Source organism: Agelaius tricolor, unplaced genomic scaffold, assembly GCF_023055355.1.
Source record: "Agelaius tricolor isolate 1412-34295 unplaced genomic scaffold, bAgeTri1.0.p SCAF_58, whole genome shotgun sequence".
Lineage (NCBI taxonomy): Eukaryota > Metazoa > Chordata > Aves > Passeriformes > Icteridae > Agelaius > Agelaius tricolor.
In genome coordinates this window covers 977601-998971 of record NW_027269318.1, presented here as the reverse complement: position 1 = coordinate 998971, position 21371 = coordinate 977601, and the positions used below count along the sequence as shown (strand labels likewise).

The following is a 21371-nucleotide window of genomic DNA, read 5'->3' as shown; positions in this document are numbered from 1 at the left end:
ACCCTGAACAAACAGAACTCGACGCTTTCGCCTCGTTTTCCCTTTTAATCTCCTTTTAAAGCGTTTCCAAATATTTAATGGAGAATTTTTTTCCTTCCCCCTCCCCAAACCCCCCCAATCGATTGCTCGCATCGATACGCTCGGCGCTCGGCGCGCCCGGCCTGCCGCGCATGCGCGCTGCGCGCTGTACGGCAGCGGGACGCGGGGTACAAGATGGCGGCGCCCGGGGGTGGCATGGAAGCCGCGGAGGAGCCCGAGGGGTTCGTGCTGGGGCGGCTGGAGCAGGAGGCGCTGAAGCGACGGGAGCGGCTGAAGGCCCTGAGGCAGCGCACGCTGCAGGTCGGGTCGGGCTGGGCGCTGCGAGGGCGGGGGGAGCCCCGGGAGGGGCCCACGCTGGGGCCGAGGCTGCGGAAGGGGCCTGGGCAGAGGCCTTAGGGTGCCGGGGACAGGCGGAGGATCCTGAGATTTTTGGGATATTTGGGATTCTCAGTGCTTTGGGTGGGATAGGGTTTGGGGATCCTGAGATTTTTGGGATATTTGGGATTCTCAGTGCTTTGGGTGGGACAGGGTTTGAGAGTTTGGGGTCCCAGAGGGTCTGGAATGGGGCTGGGGGAGAGTCAGAGGATCCCATGTGGATCCTGAGGTTTTTGGGATATTTGGGATCCTCAGTGCTTTGGGTGGGACAGGGTTTGGGGATCCCAGAGGGTCCCCCGTGGATCCTGAGATTTTTGGGATGCAGTGGGATGGGATTTGAGGATTTTGGCATCCCAGAGGGTCTGGAGTGGGGCTGGGGGAGAGTCAGAGGATTCCATGTGGATCCTGAGTTATTTGGGATCCTCTGTTATTTGGTTGGGTTTGAAGGTTTGAGGATCTTGAGATTCTTGGGATATTTGGGATCCTCAGTGCTTTGGGTAGGACGGGATTTGAGGATTTTGGGGTCCCAGAGGGTCTGGAGTGGGGCTGGGGGTGTCAGAGGGCCTGATGTGGATCCTGAGATTTTTGGGATCCTCAGTGCTTTGAATGGGACAAGATTTGAGGATCCTGAGATTTTTGGGATATTTGGGATCCCCAGTGCTTTGGGGTGGGACAGGATTAGAGGATTTTGGGGTCCCAGAGGGACTGGGGGTGTCAGAGGGTCCCCCATGGATCCCGAATTTTTTGGGATGTGCTGGGAAAGAGGATCTGGCCCTTCCCAGCCCTCGGCCCCTCCATGTGCAGCCTCTGGGATATTTGGGGTGCTGCTCCTGGGACAGGGTGGAATTCCCAATCCCATGGGTGGGTGTGGGACCTGGATCAGTGCTGGGAATGGTTGGACTCCATTCCAAGGCTTTTCCAGCCTCGAGAATTCCACGATTCCAGAACTCTTTTCCCATCACCAATGGAGGCAAAATCTTGGGAAAAGCCCCATTCCAATGATTTTCCTTCTTTTCCTTGAACAGGATCTCCCTGTTTCCTGCCAGGGAGGGTTAATTCCTAAAAAAAAAAACCCAGCAGAAAATCCCCAGGATTGGATTTTCCTGCTGCCATTCCCATCTCCATGGCAATGCACACGGAGATTTCCCTAATTCCCCCTTCTCATCCCTCTCCATTAAAAAAAAGGATTAAAATCTCCTTGGGATCCCAAAGCCCATCCCAGGCTCCTTTCATCTCCTGCAATTCCAGCTGGATTTGCCCTTTTTGCCAGAGCTTTGGGATGGGATCCATGGAAATGAGGAGTGACACTTTGGGATGAGCTCAGGGCTGGGGATGCTGTGCCAGAATTCCCAGTGGGAATTCTCTGTGGCTTCTCCTGCTTTTTTCATGGGATGCTTTGGTGGGAAGGACCTTCAAGGCGATCCCATTCCTCTAGGGCAGGGAATTCCAAGCAGCTCTTTGGGTTTTAACAGAGAATTCCTGGTTTTCCAGGGATGGAAAGGTGAGAGCAGGAAAGGAAAAATGGTGGGGGAAAAATGGTGGGAAAGAAATTTTTCCAACTGGGAAGATCCAGTGTTATTCCAGAGGGATGGACAGCTCCAAGCTCCTGGAAAAGAGCTGGGATATAGAGGGAAACTTTGGAAGATTTTGGGAGAGCTCAGCCATTCCCAGCCCTTGGAGAGAAATCTGGGAATTCTGATGTGATGTGGAAAAGGTTTGGGTTGAAATTCCTGCTTTATTAAACCTTGGAGAATCCCACATTTCTTTTGGGAAGGGACCTTAAAGCTCATCCAGTTCTGTGGGCTGGGAATTCCAAGCAGTTCCTGTAGAGCTCTTTGGTTTTTAATGGAGAATTCCTGGTTTTCCAAGAATGGAAAGCTGAGAGTGGGAAAGGAAAAATGGTGGGAAAGAAATTTTTCCAACTAGGCGGATCCAGTGCCATTCCAGAGGGATGGACAGCTCCAAGCTCCAGGAAAAGATCTGGGATATAGAGGGGGAACTTTGGAAGATTTTGGGAGAGCTCAGCCATTCCCAGCCCTCAGGGGGAAATCTGGGAATTCTGTTGTGATGTGGAAAAGGTTTGGGTTGAAATTCCTGCTTTATTAAACCTTGGAGAATCCCAAAATCCTGGATTTCTTTTGGGAAGGGACCTTAAAACTCATCCAGTTCCATGGGCAGGGAATTCCAAGCAGCTCTTTGGTTTTTAATGGAGAATTCCTGGTTTTCCAAGAATGGAAAGCTGAGAGTGGGAAAGGAAAAATGGTGGGAAAGAAATTTTTCCAACTGGGTGGATCCATTGCCATTCCAGAGGGATGGAGGATGGCCCCAAGCTCCTGGAAAAGAGCTGGGATATAGAGGGAACCTTTTCCCACCCTGCTGGAAGATTCTGGGAGAGCTCAGCCATTTCCAGCCCTCAGGGAGAAATTTGGGAATTCTGTTGTGATGTGGAAAATATTTGGGTTGAAATTCCTGCTTTATTAAACCTTGGAGAATCCCGGATTTCTGTTGGGAAGGGGCCTTAAAGCTCATGCCATTCCTGGGGCAGGGAATTCCAAGCAGCTCTTTGGTTTTTAACAGAGAATTCCTGGTTTTCCAAGGATGGAAAGCTGAGAGTGGGAAAGGAAGAATGGTGGGAAAAATATGGTGGAAAAGAAAAAAACTGGTGGGAAAGAAATTTTTCCAACTGGGAGGATCCAGTGTCACTCCAGAGGGATGGAGGACAGCCCCAAGCTCCTGGAAAAGAGCTGGGATATAGAAGGAAACTTTTGCTGGAAGATTCTGGGAGAGCTCAGCCATTCCCAGCCCTTGGGGAGAAATTTGGGAATTCTGATGTGGAAAGTATCTGGGTTGAAATTCCTGCTTTATTAAACCTTAGAGAATCCCAGATTTCTTTTGGGAAGGGGCCTTAAAGCTCACCCAGTTCCATGGGCAGGGAACCCAGAACATTCCAGGCCTGAAATCCATAGGGGAGCAAACCTGAGGCTGTGATTCCAGCAGGATCCCAGTTTTTAATGGGAATAAATGCTGGATATTCCAGGAGAAAACACCCCAGGACAATCTCAAGCTGGTGAAAATTCCAGCAGTTTTTGTGGAGCAGCTCAAGGTCCTTGGGAAGCTTTTCCTGCCTTTTTTTTTGGGGGGGGGGAGATGTGAAAGGCTTTTCCTGGCTTTTATCCCTCTCCTTTATTCCCAGTTGGTTCCATTCCCTTTGACAGCTCATCCCTTTGTTTTCCAGCCTTAATTCCAGCAATGCAAATGATCCCAAGCCTCAGATCTCTGGGAAACATTTCAAGGTCAAAGGATATTCACTGGGAAAAAAAATATCCTTGGAATTCCCCATTCCCAATCTCCCATCCATCCCTGCCCTCTGGCACTGGGAGCCATTCCCTGGGTCCTGTCCCTCCATGCCTTGTCCCCAGTCCCTCTGCAGCTCTCCTGGAGCCCTCCAGGCCCTGCCAGGGGCTCTGAGCTCTCCCTGGAGCTGCCTCTTTTCCAGGCTGGACATTCCCAGTTTTCCCAGAGCAGAGGGGCTCCAGCCCTGGGAGCAGCTCCGTGGAATCCTCTGGATTTGCTCCAGCAGCTCTGAGCCCTTCCTGCCCCGAGGATCCCACCCCTGGATCTGTGGGATCCCATCCAGCCCCCCTCTTATCTCCAACATTCCCGAGCTGGAATTGTTGGGAAGAGCCTCCAGGATGAAGCATTTCCTGTGCTCCAGCCCTTTCTGACTTCCCTAAAAAAGCCTGGACAGGAACGGATCCTTCGGAGCTCTCCGGGTGTTTTATCCTGGCTGGAAAAACTTCCCTGGGCTCTGTTTCCACAGCAACACTTTTCCCAAGCCTTGGGCTCTGGATCACGAGGAGCTTTGCTCTGGGGAAAAACAAATCCCAGCATGAAAAAAAAATCCAGGAAAAACAAGGAGAGAAGGAGCCCAAGTGTGGGACTGTCCGGGGCTTTGAGAAAGCAGGGAGAGGGCGGAAAAGCAGGAAAAGCCTGAGGAAAGGAGCAGTGCCAGCCCTTCCTCCTGCTGGGAAGGTGTGGAGGGGCAGGGATGTGGCTCTGGAGCAAATCCAGCCAGGAACAAAAGCTTGGGATGCAGCCAGAGGAGTTCTTCCAGCTCGAGGAACAGCACAGGGAATGCTCTGGAGCGGGGAGGAGGGAAGGAGCAATGGGAGACCCTTCCTTCCCACAAAAACACGGCAAAGCTCCGGCTTTTTAAGGATTGGGGGGTAAAAAAGCAGGAGAAGGAGATGTGGGGGTCTTGGATGAGGAGTTTTGGGATGGGAGAGGGAATCTGAGCCTGGAATTCCCACAGTGAGCTCACCAGGGTTTTGCTGAGGGATCCTTTGGGAAGATCCAGCAGCATCCCCACGGATCTTAAAAGGAGAGGAATTCCCAGGGAATTTTCCTTGGGAATTTCTAGGGAATTTTCCTTGTGAATTCCCAGGGAGTTTTCCTGGGAAATTCCCTCAGAGTGGGACTTTGAGCCATCAAATCCCACAGAATTCCATAGCAAGGGCAAAATGAAAAGGGGAAAAGCTGGAAATCTGGGAAGTGCCCAATGGGAAATGCCAAATATTGTCCCAGCAAGGAATTTTCTCCTTAAGTTATGGGAAAAGTCCCTCATCCCCCAATTTCTACAGAAAGAAAGGAAAAGTGGGAATCCCAAAGCAGGAATCCCTACATTCCCAGATTTTCACTTAAATTCTCTGGATAATCCTGGAATATAAAAGCTTTCCCACAGCCCAGCCTCTGCTGGATTCCCTCAGGAATCCAAGCACTGCAGACAAAGGAGCAGCTTCCCATTTTTTTGTGGAATTTCCACACAGGAATCTCATTATTCCATTGATTTGTTCTCCTCTCCCATTATTTTTTTCCACTTAAATATTTTTGGAGAATTTTCCTCGAGGGAATCTGATCGAAAAACTGAAGGAGCAGACAGAAGCAATTCCCTTTTCCCCTGTTTTTGTTGCCTCCAACCCAGAGAGAATCTGAAAAAACCTGGATTTTTTCCACCGGCAGGACACAATCCAGGTTTCTCCATGAACATTCCCATTGTTTTCAGTAGGAATAACCCAAAATTCCATCCAAGAGTGACAGGAAAACCCCAATTCCTGGCTGGGATGGAATTCCCAGAGCAGCTGTGGCTGCCCCTGGATCCCTGGCAGTGCCCAAGGCCAGGCTGGAGCAGCCTGGGGCAGTGGGAATTCCCTGCCCATGGACTGGGATCATCCTTAGGATCCCTTCCAGTCCAAGCCTTTGTGCCTGTGGGCTCAGGAGATGTTGGGAATTCAGTTCTGGGAATTCAGGAGTGCCCCAATCTCCTTCCAGCCTGTGCCCTATTCCATAGGAATAAAACTGGGATAAGAGCAGAGTCTGCAGTGCCCATCCCTGCTGCCATTCCTGGGAAATCCAGAGCTGTGCCAGCTTCTTTCCTGCCTTTTCCTTCCTGCCCTTTTTTCCCCACCATCTTTCCCTCATGATTTTTTCCCCCACCATTTTTGTTTCCCTTTGTTTTTTCCCTTCCCTTCTTCCTGCCCTTTTTTCCTTTCCCTTGCCCTTTTTTGCTCTCACAATTTTTCCCCTGCCATTTTTATTTCCCTTTGTTTTTTCCTTCCACCCTTTTTCCCTCACCATTTTTCTCCCCTCATGATTTTCCCCCACCATTTTTATTTCCCTCTGTTTTTTCCCCTCCTCTTTTTCCTTCCCGCCATTTTTCCCTCACGATTTTTTCCCCCACCATTTTTGTTTCCCGCTGTTTTCTTCTTTCCCTCACCATTTTTTTCCCTCACCATTTTTGTTTCCCTCTGTGTTTTTCCCTTCCGTGTCTTCCTGCCCTTTTTTCCTTTTCCTCACAATTTTTTCCCCCTCACCATTTTTTTCCCTTATGATTTTTCCCCCTGCCATTTTTGTTTCCGTGTTTTTTCCTTTCCCTCACCATTTTTGTCCCTCACCATTTTTGTCCCTCACCATTTTTGTCCCTCACCATTTTTTTCTCTCACGATTTTCCCTCACCATTTTTGTTTCCCTGTTTTTTCCCTTCCCTGTCTTTCCTTTCCCTCACCATTTTTTCCCTCACCATTTTTTTCTCTTACAATTTTTTCCCCTCCCCATTTTTTCCCTTTCCCTCCCCATTTTTGTTTCCCTGTTTTTTCCTTTCCCGCCCTTTTCCCCCTCACGATTTCCCCCCACCATTTTTGTTTCCCTCTGTTTTTTCCCTTCCTTATCTTCCCCCCATTTTTCCCTTTCCCTCACCATTTTTTCCCTTCCTGCCATTTCTGTTTCCCTGTGTTTTTCCCTCCCCTTTTTCCCTTCCGGCCCTTTTTTATTTCCCACCCTTTTTCCTTTCCCTCCCTTTTCCCCCACAGCTTCCTTGGAAATTCTTTGCCTCGATTTTCTAGGAATATCTCCAAGCCTTTAAAAAACTCCAGATTTAATGGGAAGGAAGCCAGAATTGGGAATTTTGGGCAAGCTTGTGGCAGGATTGGAATATCCAATATTCCAACACCCAGGGAAAAGCAGGAATTGTCAGGAGTGGGAGCAGCCAGGGCTCCCTGGGAATATTTGTGCCAAGTGTTTCCTTATCTTGGAGCCCTCTGGATAAAATTCCAGCAGGAGTGAGGGGAATGCAGCTCTGGAGCACGAGGACAGGAGTGGGAAGGGACTTGGAGTGTGGGAAGGGACTTGGAATTCCACGGATTCAAGGGTGGCCAAACATTACCCAGCTCGGAGCTGCAGCAGGGAATTCCAGAGGGCTCTTCCCAGTTTTATTGAATTTATAGAGCAGGGAATTCCTGGGAGTATCCCAAAATTTTAATGGACTTAAAACAGGGAATGAAAACGGGATTAAATTGGGATTTTTGGGCTGATTATTGTTGGTTTTCCTTTGAAAAAAAAAGGGGAATATTTTCCTTGCTCTCGGAGCAGGAGCTGAACCTGAACAGTTCCAGCCCTGGCTCCCTCCCCTGTTTGCTGGGAATGTAATTTTTAACCTGGATTGTGGGACAGAGTTTGGAAGAAGAGGGATCCAGGGAATGAGTCAGCAGTTTGGGAAACATTCCCAGGCCTGGATAATACCAGGATCCTGGACCTGGCATTGGGAGAGGGACTTGGGATAAGGGATGGGAGGCAGGGAATAGATCCCAGTGCCAGAGGACAGGGAGAGGTGGGATGTTGGGAATTCCCAGGGAATTCCATGGCTGCCTCATCCCTGGCAGTGTCCAAGGCCAGCTTGGAGCACCAGGGACAGTGGGAATTCCCTGCCCATGAATAGGATCATCCTTAGGATCCCTTCCCATCCAAGCCTTTAGGGAAAATTGGGAATTCAGCTCTGGGAATGGAGAGGGCTAAAATCTCCTCATTCCCAATCATTTTCCATGGAAATAAAAGTCGGGATCAATGGAGGTTAGCAGTGTTTGCTGTGTCCATTCCTGGGAAATCCAGAGCTGCTCCTGCTTTTTTTGGGAAGTTGGGATGTTCATTTCCTTCCAGGATTCCAGAATTCCATGGCTGCTCATTCCCAGCTCCTCCTGGGCACCATTCCATCCCTGTTCCTGCCTGGACAGTGAATGGAAGAGGGAATTCCTGCTTTTCCTGGGATCTGGTGCTACCCATGGAGCCTCTTTCCCTATTCCAGAAAAGCTAGGTTTTGCTCCAACGTTTTCCTGGAGCTGGAATTCCTTTGTTGTGCTGCTCCCTGTGGGATTCCATGTTTTCCATCCCAAATGATAAATTAGGGGAAAAAAAAGAATCCTGCTCTGGGAATTCCCAATTTTTTATGGCTTCTCATCCCTCATTCCCAAATCCTTTCTTATCTCAGAAGTATCCCAGAAGTATTCCAGAAGTATCCCAGTCCCAGAGGATTTTGGGGCTGTTTGTTCTCCTGGTTTTCCAGAAAAGTCAAAATCTGACGGATTATCCCATTTTTTTTTGCAGAACAAGGAGAGTGGAGAACCCGAATCCAAAATCCCCAGAGAAGACGAGGAAGAGGAGCCAGTCAAGCACAGGTGATTCCTACTTCATTCCCACTTTTCCCAGGAGGGTTTTCCCTTGGATCTCTGTGATTTAATAGGAATTTTCCATGGGAATTTGGTGCAAATCATTTGGGATGACGGATGGGTGAATTCATCTTGGAGGCAAAATTCCGTGGATCAAGAGGGAAAACCTGGAGTGTTTCCAGAGGCAGCAGGAATGTTGGGAGCTTTCCTGAATTCCCAGCCATTCCTGCTGGGATTGGGATTTTTCCATGGATTTCTGTGACTGTTTTCCCTGGAAAATGGGAGCTGAGGCAGATCCAGCTGATTCCCACCAAGAGCCAAGAGTTTTTTTGGGATCACAAATTTGGGTGGAAAATGTGGAATGTGGCCTATTCCCATGGATTTATCCCTAAAAACCTCCTCTGTGGGAGAAGTGAACCAGGAAAAAAATGAGGAAAATCCTCCTTTGTAAAAATATTTTTTTTTTTTGGGAATAACTCCTTGGAAAAAGCAAATCCTGGTGGAGAAAATCCCACACGGATTTGGGGCCGGAGGAGCCAAATTTCTTGGGAGAGGGAAATTTCTGTGCTTGGAATTTGTGCCAGAAAAGGCTCCAGAGGTGAAACCAAAGCTCGGGAAGCTCCTGAAAAATGAATGGATCAGGAGCTCTCAGATTCCAGCACTGCCACCGGATCTGGAGCCGATGGAATCTGGGTTGGTTTTCCCACCCCTGTGGATCCAGGCCTGGCTGGAATGAGAAATTCATCCTCCAAATCCCAAAAAAATCCGGGTTTGGGCTGATTTTATCCTAGGAATCACCCTCCAAATTAAAAAAAAAAAACAAAACAATCCAGGTTTGGGCTGATTTTTCCTGGGAACCATCCTCCAAATCCCAAGAAAATCCTGGTTTGGGCAGATTTTCTCCTGGGAATGACTGCTGGGGTTGCCTGGAGGGATCTGAGGGCTCTGTGGCATTCCTGGTGTTCCATTGGTTTTCCTATGGATTTTCCTTCATCCAGTGGCAGATCCAGACAAAATCCTTCCCCTGCCTCAGGATGATTTCCTGGAAAATCCAAGGAAGTTGCAGGTGGAGAGGGGAAATTCCATCCTGGCTTTCTCCTCAAACTCATGGAATTCTTTGGGATTCCCCTCTTTTTTGAGGGAAAACTTCACTTCCCAATGGATTTCCCTGTTTTTCCCACCCTTTCCATCTTCTGGAGAAAAATCTGCTCCATCTGGGAGTGTTTGAATCCCAAATTTTGCCTGGATAATTCCCAACTTTTGATTTCCTTTTGCTTTTCTTGTGGAATGTCCACTTCTCCCATGGGAATTGGATCTGGAAGAACCCATCCCTTAATTTCCTCTTGGATTTGGATTTCCCAAGGATTTCCCTATGGAAAAGGGAATTGCTGGGCACTGCTGGCCTGGGGAAAAGGAGGAAAATCTGCTGGAATTTCACCTGGATTTGGGAAATGAGGAATCCTAGTGGCTGGAATTCCCTCCAAAGCACTTCCAGGAGCTGGGCTGGATTTTCCAGGCAGAAGGAATTTTGTGGGATAGGGAATGTGATGGTTCAGGGAATAATCCTGTGGTTTGTGGAACAGAATTCCAGGATTTTCACTCCTGGCTGCTCCACTTCAGCTCCATCCCAGCCCATCCAGGTGTGGAATTCCAGGATGGTTTGGCTTGGAATCCTTCCTGGATCCCTGGGATCCTGAGGATTCTCCACAGGCTCTGGCTGATCCCAGGAATGGCTGGAGAGGGAAAATTCCAGGAGAAGGAGCTGGAGGTCCCTGCCAGGGCACGGAGTCATTCCAAGGATTTTTTTCCTGCTTTTCCCTTTAGTTATGAATGGATTTTGGGAATTCCCTCTCAGCCACTTGGGATATGGGGAAATCCCATCAAATTCCATCCCTGGAAGTGTCCAAGGCCAGGCTGGAGCAGCCTGGGACAGTGGAAGTGTCCCTGCCCATGGAATGGGATCATCCTTGAGTCCCTTCCAGTCAATCCATTCTGGAATTCTGGGATTCTCTCACCCCTTCTCCACATTTTTCCAGGATTCCCTGGGAGATCCCACACCCACCTGCTCTGTGGCATCCCAGTGCTGCCAGGAAAGCTGGAGCAGGGAAAATCCTGGAATGGTTTGGGTGGGAAAGGACCCAAAGGATGATCCCATTCCATGGGCAGGGACAGCTCCCACTATCCCAACCTGGCTTTGGACACTTCCAGGGATGGAGATTCCCAGCTTTTCTCTTCCAGTGGCTGCAGGAAGGACAAGATCCCCTCAGCTCTGGTTTTCCCAACGTTTTTCCCAGCCTGTGCTCCCATTTTTTTTGGCCGCTTCCTGCTTTCTTTCCGCTCCACTCCGACCTCCCCATCCCCTTTTTCCTTCCTCATTTTCCTGCAAATTCCCAGCCCTGCAGGCCCCGCTCTTCTCTCAGGAATTCCAGCTGTGATCCCCGATCCAAACCCTGGGAATTCTCTCTGGAGCTGTGAAAAACTTGGATCCTTTGGATTTTTGTGTGGACCAGGAAGCGGAGCCGCTGCTCCACCTTTCCCGGGAAAAGGGTGTGGGAGGATTTTGGCCTTTCCGCCTCATTCCCGCGGGGTAAAACTCTGGATTTGGGAATCAGGGACCTGCTGGAGCCTGGAATTCCCATCCTGCAGCTCCGAGCTTTGGAATTGGGCTCCTTGTGCTCGTCAGAGGTGGGAAAAATGGAGTTAAAAACCCAAGGAAAAGCTTGGAGAGGGATGGGGCAAAAATAATCCTCAATTTCCCAGCTTTAGGAAAAGTGAATCCACAGGGAGCCCTGCCCTTGGACACGGAGTTATCCTTGGAAGTTGCAGCTCCTGGTGAGGGGGAGGAGCGGGCTTGGGAAACCCGATCTCCCTGAGGAATTCCTGCCTCTGGAATGTCACCAGACAGGTCCGGAGCGCTTTTGTTTGTTAATCTCTGCCTCAAAATCCCTCGGGATTCTGCTCCAGAGGGGGGTTGGGCTCGCCAGGAGAATCCAGGACCTGATTCCCTTCATCCCGGAGCGTGGAAATCTCAGGGAAGGGCTTTAGGACAAGGAAAATAATGGAAAAAAAAAAAAAATCGGGATTAAATGTGGGAGATGGGAGCTGAGCTGGGGACCCGGGGAGGGTTTGATTGACACTTCCCGGGATCTGCTCCTGCTTGGACACGGACATGGAGCATCCCAGGGATCCCTTCCCATCGGGAATGTGCTCAGGAAAAGGAGTGGGAATGGGTAAAACTGGGAGCTGCCACATTTTGCTCCAGTCTGGAAAAGGGAAGACAAGGATTGAATCCACCTGGAATCTGAGAGCGCCGGGATCCAGGCTGGGAGCATCCCTGAGCTGGCTCCATCCTGAAGGTTCTGATCCATGCTTTGGGATTTCCTCCCTCTGGAGCTGGAGGATTTTCCCTCAGGATGGAGCTCGATCCATCCCTAGTGGAGGATCCATGGATCTTCCCGTGATCCCAAGCTCTGGGTGATCCTGGATTTTCCCTGGGATTGGGATGAGCCTCCAGAGGTTCCCCCTGCTCCTTCCAGCCCTTGGCTCTTCCCAGCGCTCTGCTCTTTTCCAGGGATCATTCCTGGGAATTCATCCACCCCACGGTGTTTTGGGCATGGATTTCTGGGCGCTCAGACTTCCAGCTGCCCATCCTGGGGGAGAATTCCTGGGAATAGGAGCATGTCTGGAGCATCTTTCTGCTCCCAGTCCTTGTGCTGGGATTGTGGATCTGATCCCGGGAATTCCAGCAGTTATCCCAGCTGTTATCCCGTGGCCATCTCGCTGCTCCCAAGGTGCCTCCAGGGCTCCTTTTGGTTGAACCTCAAGGGTGGAAGTTGGGTTTGGATCCATCCCAACCTGGAGGAGCCGCAGGAAAAACATGGATGAGGTTTGTCCTCGTTCCAGTGTTGGTGTTCCCAGCATGGCTGGGGTGGGAATGGTTTGGAATATCATCCAGCTCCACACGGAACGTGGGCTTTGCCCAGTTTTATTCGTGGATATTGAAATTCCCAGTGTCCACCTGGAAAAAGCTGAGGTGCTTGGGAAAGCCCTGTGGGAATCCTGATGGATTTGGGATCTTCTCCAGCTCTCCTGGAACCCCTGGATCTCTCCCAATCCTTGCTCCAGCAGGGAGCACGTCCTGGAAAAACAACCGGCCTGGCAAGTTTGGTGTGGAGAGGGGTGGGATTTTTTGGGATTCCTTCCTTCTGGAGCCACTCTGGGAGCAGGACAGGCTTGGACATGCTCGGGAGCTTGGGCAGGAGCAGCTTTTCCAGGGAAGAGCTTTTCCTCAGGGAGGGCTCTCCTGGATCTCTGCCTGCTCCTCCTTTGGTGCCTTGGGTGAGAAATCCGGGAACGTTGGCAGCACCTGCTGGAGTCAATCCAGGGGATCCCATGGAGCTGCTCCCGGGGCTGGAATCCCTCTGCTCTGGGAAAACTCGGGAATGTTCGCTTGGAGAAGGGAAAGATCCAGGGAGAGCTCAGAGCCCCTGGCAGGGCCTGGAGGGGCTCCAGGAGAGCTGGAGAGGGACTGGGGACAAGGCATGGAGGGACAGGACACAGGGAATGGCTCCCAGTGCCAGAGGGCAGGGATGGATGGGAGATTGGGAATTGGGAATTCCTGGCTGGGATGGAATTGCCAGAGCAGCTCTGGATCCCTGGCAGTGTCCGAGGTCAGCTTGGATCACCCTTGGGACAGTGGAGGAGTCCCTGCCCGTGGAAGGGAATCACCCTTCAGATCCCACCCAGCCCATTCCAGGGTGATTCCATGATCTCCATACATTTTTCCTGCTGTTCCAGGAGGTGAAAGCCTTATCCTTATGGAGTGGGATGGGGAAGCTGCTCCTGAAGCAGCTCCAAGTGACTTTTGGGAATAACAACAACAGGAGCAAGGGCCCCATGACACTGGAAGAAATCCCTGTTCCAGCTTTTCCTGGCACAGCCGTTCCAGGTGCTCCTGCCACAAGGATTTTGACAGCCAGGAGGCTTGGAGGAATCTGTGGAATTGTTTGTTCCATAAAAGCCTTGGGGCTGGAACAGTGAAGCACAAGCCAAGCTCGGAGGGGCCTGGTTTCCATCGGGAACACTCCGGGCATTCCGTGCATTCCCGGCGTGCCGGTGCCAAGGGCCTCCTCCCAGAAAAAGCTGGGATCCCTCCTGCTTCCCCAGCCAGGAGCTCTGGCCCTGAGGGAAACATGGATTTGGGATATTCCCCACCCAAACCAGGGAATGTGCCACCCCTGGCAGTGTCCATTGCTTCCCTCTGGAATGCTGCACTCCCCAGATCCTCCCAATTCCTTTTTGGGAGGGAATTCCTGGCTGGGAGGGTGGGGAGGGCTGGGATGGAATTCCCAGAGAAGCTGTGGCTGCCCCTGGATCCCTGGAAATGTCCAAGGATGGGGCTTGGAGCAGTCTGGGATCAGGGAAGGTGTCCCTGCCCATGGCCCTGATCCCAAGGGTCACTTCCACTCTGGAATTCCATAATTTACCTCAGGAACACATCCCAGTGTTCCCAGCATTCCCACGGAGTGGCTCAGACTCTTGGCCAGGAGATTCCCGTCCTGGAGCAGGAATGGGATGGAGTGGGGAGGGTTGGATTTTCCACCTGTGCTCTGCTGACCTCCAAGGTTGGATTTTTGGTGCTTTCCATAAAAACCTGGTTCTCTGCTTCCCAACCTTCCCAGCTTCTCTTGGAGCCTTAATCCTGGTTAATCCCGTCCTTGGTGGTTAATGAGCTTCACCTCCCTCATTATCCCCGTGGGCTGAGCTTTTCCATGGATCCTGCAGCCTCCAGAGTGTCCTGGAGCTGGGATGAGCTCCTGCAGACTGGATTTTCCAGGGCTGTGGCTTTGAGAATTCCTCTTGAAGCTTGAAGGGTTTGGTTCCAGTGAGGAATCACTCGTGGGAACGAGGGCGTCCAATTACAGCCCAAATTAGATGGGAATATCCTGGGATTGTGATTCAGTCCTGACTCCTGAGCTTCCCTGGAGGAGATGAAAACATGGAAAAGCTTCCAGGTGATGTTTGGGTCCCTCATTCCCTCCGCTCCACCATCCATGTATTCCAGAACCGGGATTTGCTCCCTCATTTTAGCACTTCCAGAAATGCTTGGATAACCACCTTGTATCCTAAATAATCTTTTTTTTTCCGCTGTGTTTCCCTGAAATAATTTTTTCCATGATTTTGGATCTTCGCTGGGGTCTCCATCCGGAGTATCCCAGTTTTTAGACCCAAAAGGTTGGAGCTAGGTGGGAATTGGGTTCTTCTCCCAAGGATTAGGGACAGCCTCAGGCTGTACCAGAGGATACCCCAGGTTGGATATTGGGAATATTCCTCATGGAATGGGGAATGGGAGTCTCTATTCCTGGTGGGATTTAAAAGCCATGGATGTGGCACCAGGGGACACAGATCCCTGGTGGCCTTGGCCAGATTTGATGATCTTGGAGGCTTTTCCATGGAATCTCAACAATTCCATGATTTCATCTGCCTCTGGCTCCTGATTCCAACATTCCCACTTTTCCTGAGTGCCCACTGGGCCATCCCAGACTTTCCTCACTGCTCTTCCCGCTTTTCCCAGGGAGATCAAGCTGCGGAATTACGATCCCGAGGATGAGGAGCTGAAGAAGAGGAAGCTGCCCCCGGCCAAGCCGGCCTCAGGTGGGAGAAGATGGGAACGAGGGAAGGGAAACCAGGGCTTGGGAAGCTCCGTGCTCTTCCCAAGGTGGGAGATCCACTGGGATGAGGTGTCCGTGGAGGGGTTGGAATATCTGATCCTGTCACTCTCACACCCAGCATTGCACAAGAGGGGTGGGAACACTCCCAGGCCCAAATCCAAGGATTCATCCTCGGAGGAGCCTCCCTGGAGGAGCCTCCCGGAAATTCCGGCTGTTTTTTGCTGGATTTATCTTGAAGGAAATTTTAGGCAGGAGTTGAGGGCGTTGGGCTGGAATTTCCTCACCCGGAACTTCCCTAAATCACCTGAGGGGGGAAATGAAGGAGTTCCCCAGATCCTGAGATGTGGAGTTTTCCAGAACAAATCCCTCGAAAAATGCCCTGAATAAAAAGGGAGGGCTGGGAATGGCTGGGAATTCTGGCACTGCCCTTTTCCTTGTGTTTTTGTAGGAGCTTAAAACTTCCATGTGAAAGGAAAGACATGGGAAGGCTGGAGCTTGTCCAGGGAAGGGAGTGGAGCTGGGGAGTTCCTGAGGGAGCTGGGAATGTTATCCTGGAGAAAAGGAGGCTCTGGGGGCTGCACAATTCCCTGACTGGAGCCCAGGGGGAATTGGGATCCACTCCCAGGGAACAGGGACAGGAGGAAGGGAATAACCAGGTCGGATATTGGGAAAATTCCAGTTGTCCCACAGTGGTGGAGTCCCCATTCCTGGAGGGATTGAAATCCCTGTGGATGTGGCACTTGGGGACATGGGCAGTGCTGGCCTTGGCAGTGCTGGGAATGTTTGGACTCAATCCAAGAGGGCTTTTCCAACTGAAATTGTCCTTGATTCCACAAAATCCATGTGCTGGATGTGCTCCCTGGTGCCGCAGCCCCTCCGTGGGTGGCTTTTTCCATGAGTGTTTTCCCATTATCCCGGATATCTCCAGAGCTTTCCCCGAGGCCTGGGCTGGAGCTTGACTCCTCCAAAGTGTCCCAGGCCTGGAAATGAGTCAGGGAGAGCAAAATTCCAGACCTTTGGAGCAGCTGATCCCTGCAGATGTTGGGAAAAGAGGCCTCGATCCCAACCGGCTTCCAGCTGCGGATGCCGTTTGTGGGATTTCCATCATTCCCAGATAATTTTCAGGAGGGTTTGGATACCGAGGGGATATACTCAGGTGTGGGCATTGTGTTTTTAAGTAAAGCTGTGGGAATGGGATTTTAGGGAAGTTTTTGGGAGCCGAGGCTGGAGCGCTGGTGGAATTCCCGGTTTTCCAACACTGATCCTGTTTCCCCATCTAGTGGAGGACACGGTGAAGGAGCAGCTGGAAGCGGCCAAGCCGGAGCCAATCATCGATGAGGTGGTAGGTAAAGCTGGAGCTGGAATTCTTGGGATTGGGAAATCTGGATCTGGAAATCCGTGTTGGGAAATCCAGAGCTGGAAATCTGGATCTGTGAATCCAGATCTGGGAAATCCAGATCTGGGAATCCAGATCTGGGAAATCTGGATCTGGGGAGCCAGAGCTGGAAATCCAGATTGGGAAATCTGGATCTCAGAATCCAGAGCTGGAAATCTGGATCTGGGGAATCTGGATCTGGGGAATCCAGATCTGGAAATCTCAGTTGGGAAATGTGGAGCTGGAAATCTGGATCTCGGAATCCAGATCTGGGAAATCCAGAGCTGAAAATCCGGATCTGGGAATCTGGAGCTGGCAATCCGGAGCTGCTCTGTGCCAGGTCCAGGCTGGAATGTTGCCTTTGCCTTTCACTGGATGTCTCCTCTCCTTCCCTAGGATTTGGCAAACTTGGCTCCCAGGAAACCTGACTGGTGAGTGCCTATGGAATGCTGCTCCCGGGAAAAGGGGGCTGGAGTCAGCGGGGGGGGCGGTTCCAACCCCTTGAGGTTGTGCTGGAAATATCCAGGAAAACCTGAGCTAAGGGTTAAAAATACCAGGAAAATCCCATGGGAGGTTGGAAGGAGCTGATCTTTAAGGACCCATCCAACCCTGAGCATTCCATGATTCCATGGAACTGGAAAACCCTCCTGGCTGTGGAGGAAGACACAATTCCCTTTTCCTGCTGATTCTCTGGAATGCTTGTGACCCAGGGATGGGTTGGTTTCGGAGCACCTGGGAGAGAGAAGGAATTTCCACAGGGAAAGGTGGGCCCTGCCTGGCCATGGAATTGTCCTGACCTTGTGGCTCTCCTCCCAGGGATTTGAAGAGGGATGTGTCCAAGAAGCTGGAAAAGCTGGAGAAGAGGACCCAGAGAGCCATCGCGGAGCTGATCCGTGCGTTCCGGAGCCGCGGGAACGGGGTGGCTCATTCCAGAGGGATTCCATGATCCGTGCTGGGAGCTCACTGGGCCAGGGAGGGATTGGTGGGGCTTGATCCCTTCCCAAATGGATCTGGGAAGCTGTTGGTCCCAAGGAGCTTCCCAAGGAGGCTCCGGGAGCACTTGGATGGTGCCAAGGGAAGGGTTTTGGGGTCCTGCTCTGGGTCACTCCCAATCCAACCCATCCATCCCTTTTCCATGGCTTTTCTCCCGGCAGGAGAGCGCTTGAAAGGGCAGGAGGGGGAGCTGGCGTCGGCTGTGGGATCAGCAAAGCAGGAGGGAAGCGACTCCGACTGAGGAGAATCCATCAGGAACAGGCTCTGGATCTGCCTCACACGGGCCCCGTGTCCCTCAGTCCCTCCCTGCCTGGGACTGCTCCTCCCTTTTCCCAAACTTCCCCGGTCCTGCTGTGCCCGGAGGAGAGGCAGATCCAAGGAACTGGCTGGCTGCTGAGGAACTTCCATGGAAAACTTTCTGGGATCTGGGGGGGTTGATGGGAGCAGGACAGACCCCCCCCCCCCCAGTTAGCTGGAATTTCCTTGGAGCAAGGAGAAGTGGGAAAACTCCGGGCTGGGGCTGGAAAGGTCAATCCAGACTGGCTGGGAAAGGCGGGAGAGGCCAGCAGCCCCTGGAAAAGCAGGATCATTTCCCAGGGATTGGTGCTCCTGTTCCTGTGACACTCCTTGAGGCTCTGAGTATTTGGGAATATCGATGGCCAGCCTTGGAATTCCTGTGGGAAGGGGCAGCGTGGCTCGAGAATCGTTGGCTGCTCTGCATCTGGCTCAGTTTAATGTGGGATTTGCTTCGCTCCCGAATTTCCCAACCCTCCAGGAGCATGTCCCGCTCCTCCTCTTGGGGGATTTTTATTGTTAATGGATCTTTTCCTAATAAAACAATTCCATGTGGAAAAAGTTGTCACTTGTCCTGCAGAGGAGTGGGAAGAGGAGAAGTGGGATTGAGCCCATGGAAGTTGGAGTGGGATTGAGCCCATGGAAGTTGGAGTGGGATTGAGTTCATAGAAATTCGAAGAGTAGTGGAATTGGGTCCCTGGAAGTTGGAGGAGCAGTGGGATTGAGCCCATGGAAGTTGGAGGAACAGTGGGATTGAGCCCATGGAAGTTGGAGGAGTGGTGGGATTGAGCCCATGGAAGTTGGAGGAGGAGCAGTGGGATTGAGCCCATGGAAGTTGGAGGAGCGGTGGGATTGAGGCCATGGAAGTTGGAGGAGGAGCAGTGGGATTGAGGCCATGGAAGTTGGAGGTGGCCACAGCAGGTCAAGCACAATTCCTGGGATGGGCTGATCCAGGTTATTTTGTGATCCAGGTTCCTGGGGTGATCCCAACCCTGTGTCTCTGGAAAAGGTGAGCAGATGGAATCTGCCAAGCTGATCCTGCATTTTCCCTGGAAAACTTTATTGTAACTCTGGGAGATCTTGCAAGACGGTGCTGGAATCCTCTGGGTTTGATTCCAAAGAGGTTTTATCCCAAGTGGAAGCATCTGCTGCCGACACAAGATTCCAGCTGGGATAAGAAGAGCTGTTCCTGGTAATTCCCACATCCTGCTGCTTTTGTCCTGGTGGATCATTCCCAGGGTGATGGATCCTTGTCCCTGTGCCAGGATCTGCTGCTTCCCACTGCTCCATGCTCTTCCATGAGGATTTTCCACCTGCAAGAGCCCCGTTCCTGCTTCCAGGGGGTGCCTGGGAGCAAAGAGCAGCTGGAAAATTCCCTGATTCCTTCCTCCATTCCCAACTTCCTTCCCTGTCCTTGTCTCTCCTGTTCCCGGTGTTTGCAGCCATTCCTGCTCCATCCTCTCCCCGTGGAGGGGCCATTCCCAGGTGTGAGGGGACAACGGGGACATTCCATGGAGCAGTGGGAGAGCTGCACCCACCGGGGCCAGGCTCGGTGTTGGGATGTGCCTGTGGATTCCCTCTGGATTCTCTGGTGGGAAAACACCTGGGCTGGGGTCCAACCATCTCCCTATAGGGCGATTTTGGTGGTTTTCCCTGTTTTTCCTTGGATGGGAGACATCCAAGTGCCCCTCACCCTTGTCCTGGGGCAAAATATTTATGGAAAAGCAGTGGGAAGGTTCCATCAGGGAATGCTGTGGTTGCCCCTGGATCCCTGGAAGTGCCCAAGGCCAGGTTGGACGGGGCTTGGGGCACCCTGGGATAGTGGGAGGTGTCCCTGCCCATGGAAGGGGGACGGATGGGATGATCCTTAAGTTTGCTTGCAGCCCAAATTGTTCTGGAATTCCCTGATTCCATGGAATCTCTGGAACGCCCTGTAGATGTCAGCAGATCCCCATGCACAGAACTGTGCCGTGTCCAGCTGTTCCCAACAGCTGGAACCCGGATGAAGCCAGGCTTTGCATCCCTGACTGGGATGCTGCCAGCTGGAATTCCCATCCATCCATCCATCCATCCATCCATCCATCCATCCATCCATCCATCCATCCATCCCTTCCTTCCCTGGCTGAAGCCAGACCAAAGGTGGGAAGCGGAAGAGTTTTCCCTCATTTCAAGGGGAAAAATTCCCTTTAACCTGGCTCCAGTTCCAGGCACAGCTTTTCCCAATTCCTGAAGGGATAATTTTCACTTTCAGCTCTTCTGGAAAATCTGACTTGGAAATGAAAAATCCCAATGTTTTCATTTAGGACAAACCTCAAATGAAATGTCCTGAATTTTCCTTTTCCTGTGTGTTTTCCACATTTATTCCAGGCTGAAATTAAGCCAGGATCAATCCCAGAGCCCTGGATAGATGTGGGATCCCAATGTGGGAATGGGATCTCAGCATGGAATTGGGATCCTGATGTGGGAATGGTGTCCTGGTACAGCATTGGATCCCTGCATAGGGCAGGGATCCAAGGATGGGAGTGGGATCCTGGCATGGGACACAGATCTGGGAATGGGACTGGGGTGCCAAGCACAGGGCAGGGATCACGGGATGGGACTGGGATCATGGACTGGGACTGGGATCCTGACAAGGATCCTGGCATGGGAATGGGGTCCCTGTACAGGAGAGGGATCTTGGCATGGAACAGGGATCCCAATACGGAATCATGGAGTGGGGCAGGGCTCCCAGTGTGGGACAGGGATCCTGGCATGGGAATGGGGTCCCTGTGCAGGAGAGATCCCGGCATGGGACAGGGATCATGGAGTGGGACAGGGATCCCGGCATGGGACTGTGGTCCTGCCATGGGACTGTGGTCCTGAAATGGGACAGGGTTGTTGTGGTGCTGGGGGTTCTGGTAAGGAACAGGAATATCCGTATGGAAAATCAGGGATTCCTTCATCCATAGGAAAACCTGTTTTCCTTAGGCTGGTTTGGAGCCTGATGTCGCTGCCTTTTGTGGGGGAAACGTGGAGAACACCAACACGGCCCCAGACTGACACCGGGGTCAAATCCATCCCTCAGGATCCTCCTGGCCACTCCCTCTGGATTATCCCCTGCCAACATTCCGGCCTTTTAAAAACCGGGATGTTTCTTTTTGCCCTCCTTGGAAATGCCACCTCCCGCCTCTTTTCATTGGATTCCCTCCTGTGCTCTCCATGCTCCGGCCTTGGAAGTTCTGACATCCCTCTGTCCTATAAAAACCAGGCCCTGGGATGCTCTTGGCTGGGATAAAAGGCACCAGGGTGGGCTGGAATTTGGAGGAGCCTCTGATGGCTCCGTGACACGAAGCAGGAGCGGCCCTCGAGTGCCGGACTGGTTGGGATTCTCCAACCTCCTGGGATGATGGAGAGGAGCCTTCATCCCTAGCCCTCAGCCCTCCGGGCCATGGTTTTGGAGTGGTCACACCCACGGCCAAGGTCTGGCTTTCAAGTGTCCATCTGCTGCAGGGACATGAAAGGAATTCCCAGTTTTTGACAGCTGCTGAAATTCCTTTTGTGGCGTTCCCGGCCGGACTCTGCCCAAGCCGAGGGTTCGTGCTGCCTCTTCCAGCTCTGGGGGGATTTGGGATCACTGCTGCTTCTGGACAC

General features: G+C 51.8%; 1 protein-coding gene across 1 annotated transcript; it reads left to right on the top strand.

Moving 5' to 3' along the window:
* The first annotated feature begins 164 nt into the window (after positions 1–164).
* On the top strand, positions 165–18302 carry CCDC12 (coiled-coil domain containing 12). Its single transcript, XM_071456331.1, has 7 exons — positions 165–339; positions 8347–8417; positions 14983–15062; positions 16360–16421; positions 16851–16885; positions 17271–17347; positions 17609–18302. Exons 1-7 carry the CDS (start codon positions 214–216, stop codon positions 17686–17688), a joined length of 531 nt encoding a protein of 176 aa, XP_071312432.1. The 5' UTR covers positions 165–213; the 3' UTR covers positions 17689–18302.
* The last annotated feature ends 3069 nt before the right edge of the window (positions 18303–21371 follow it).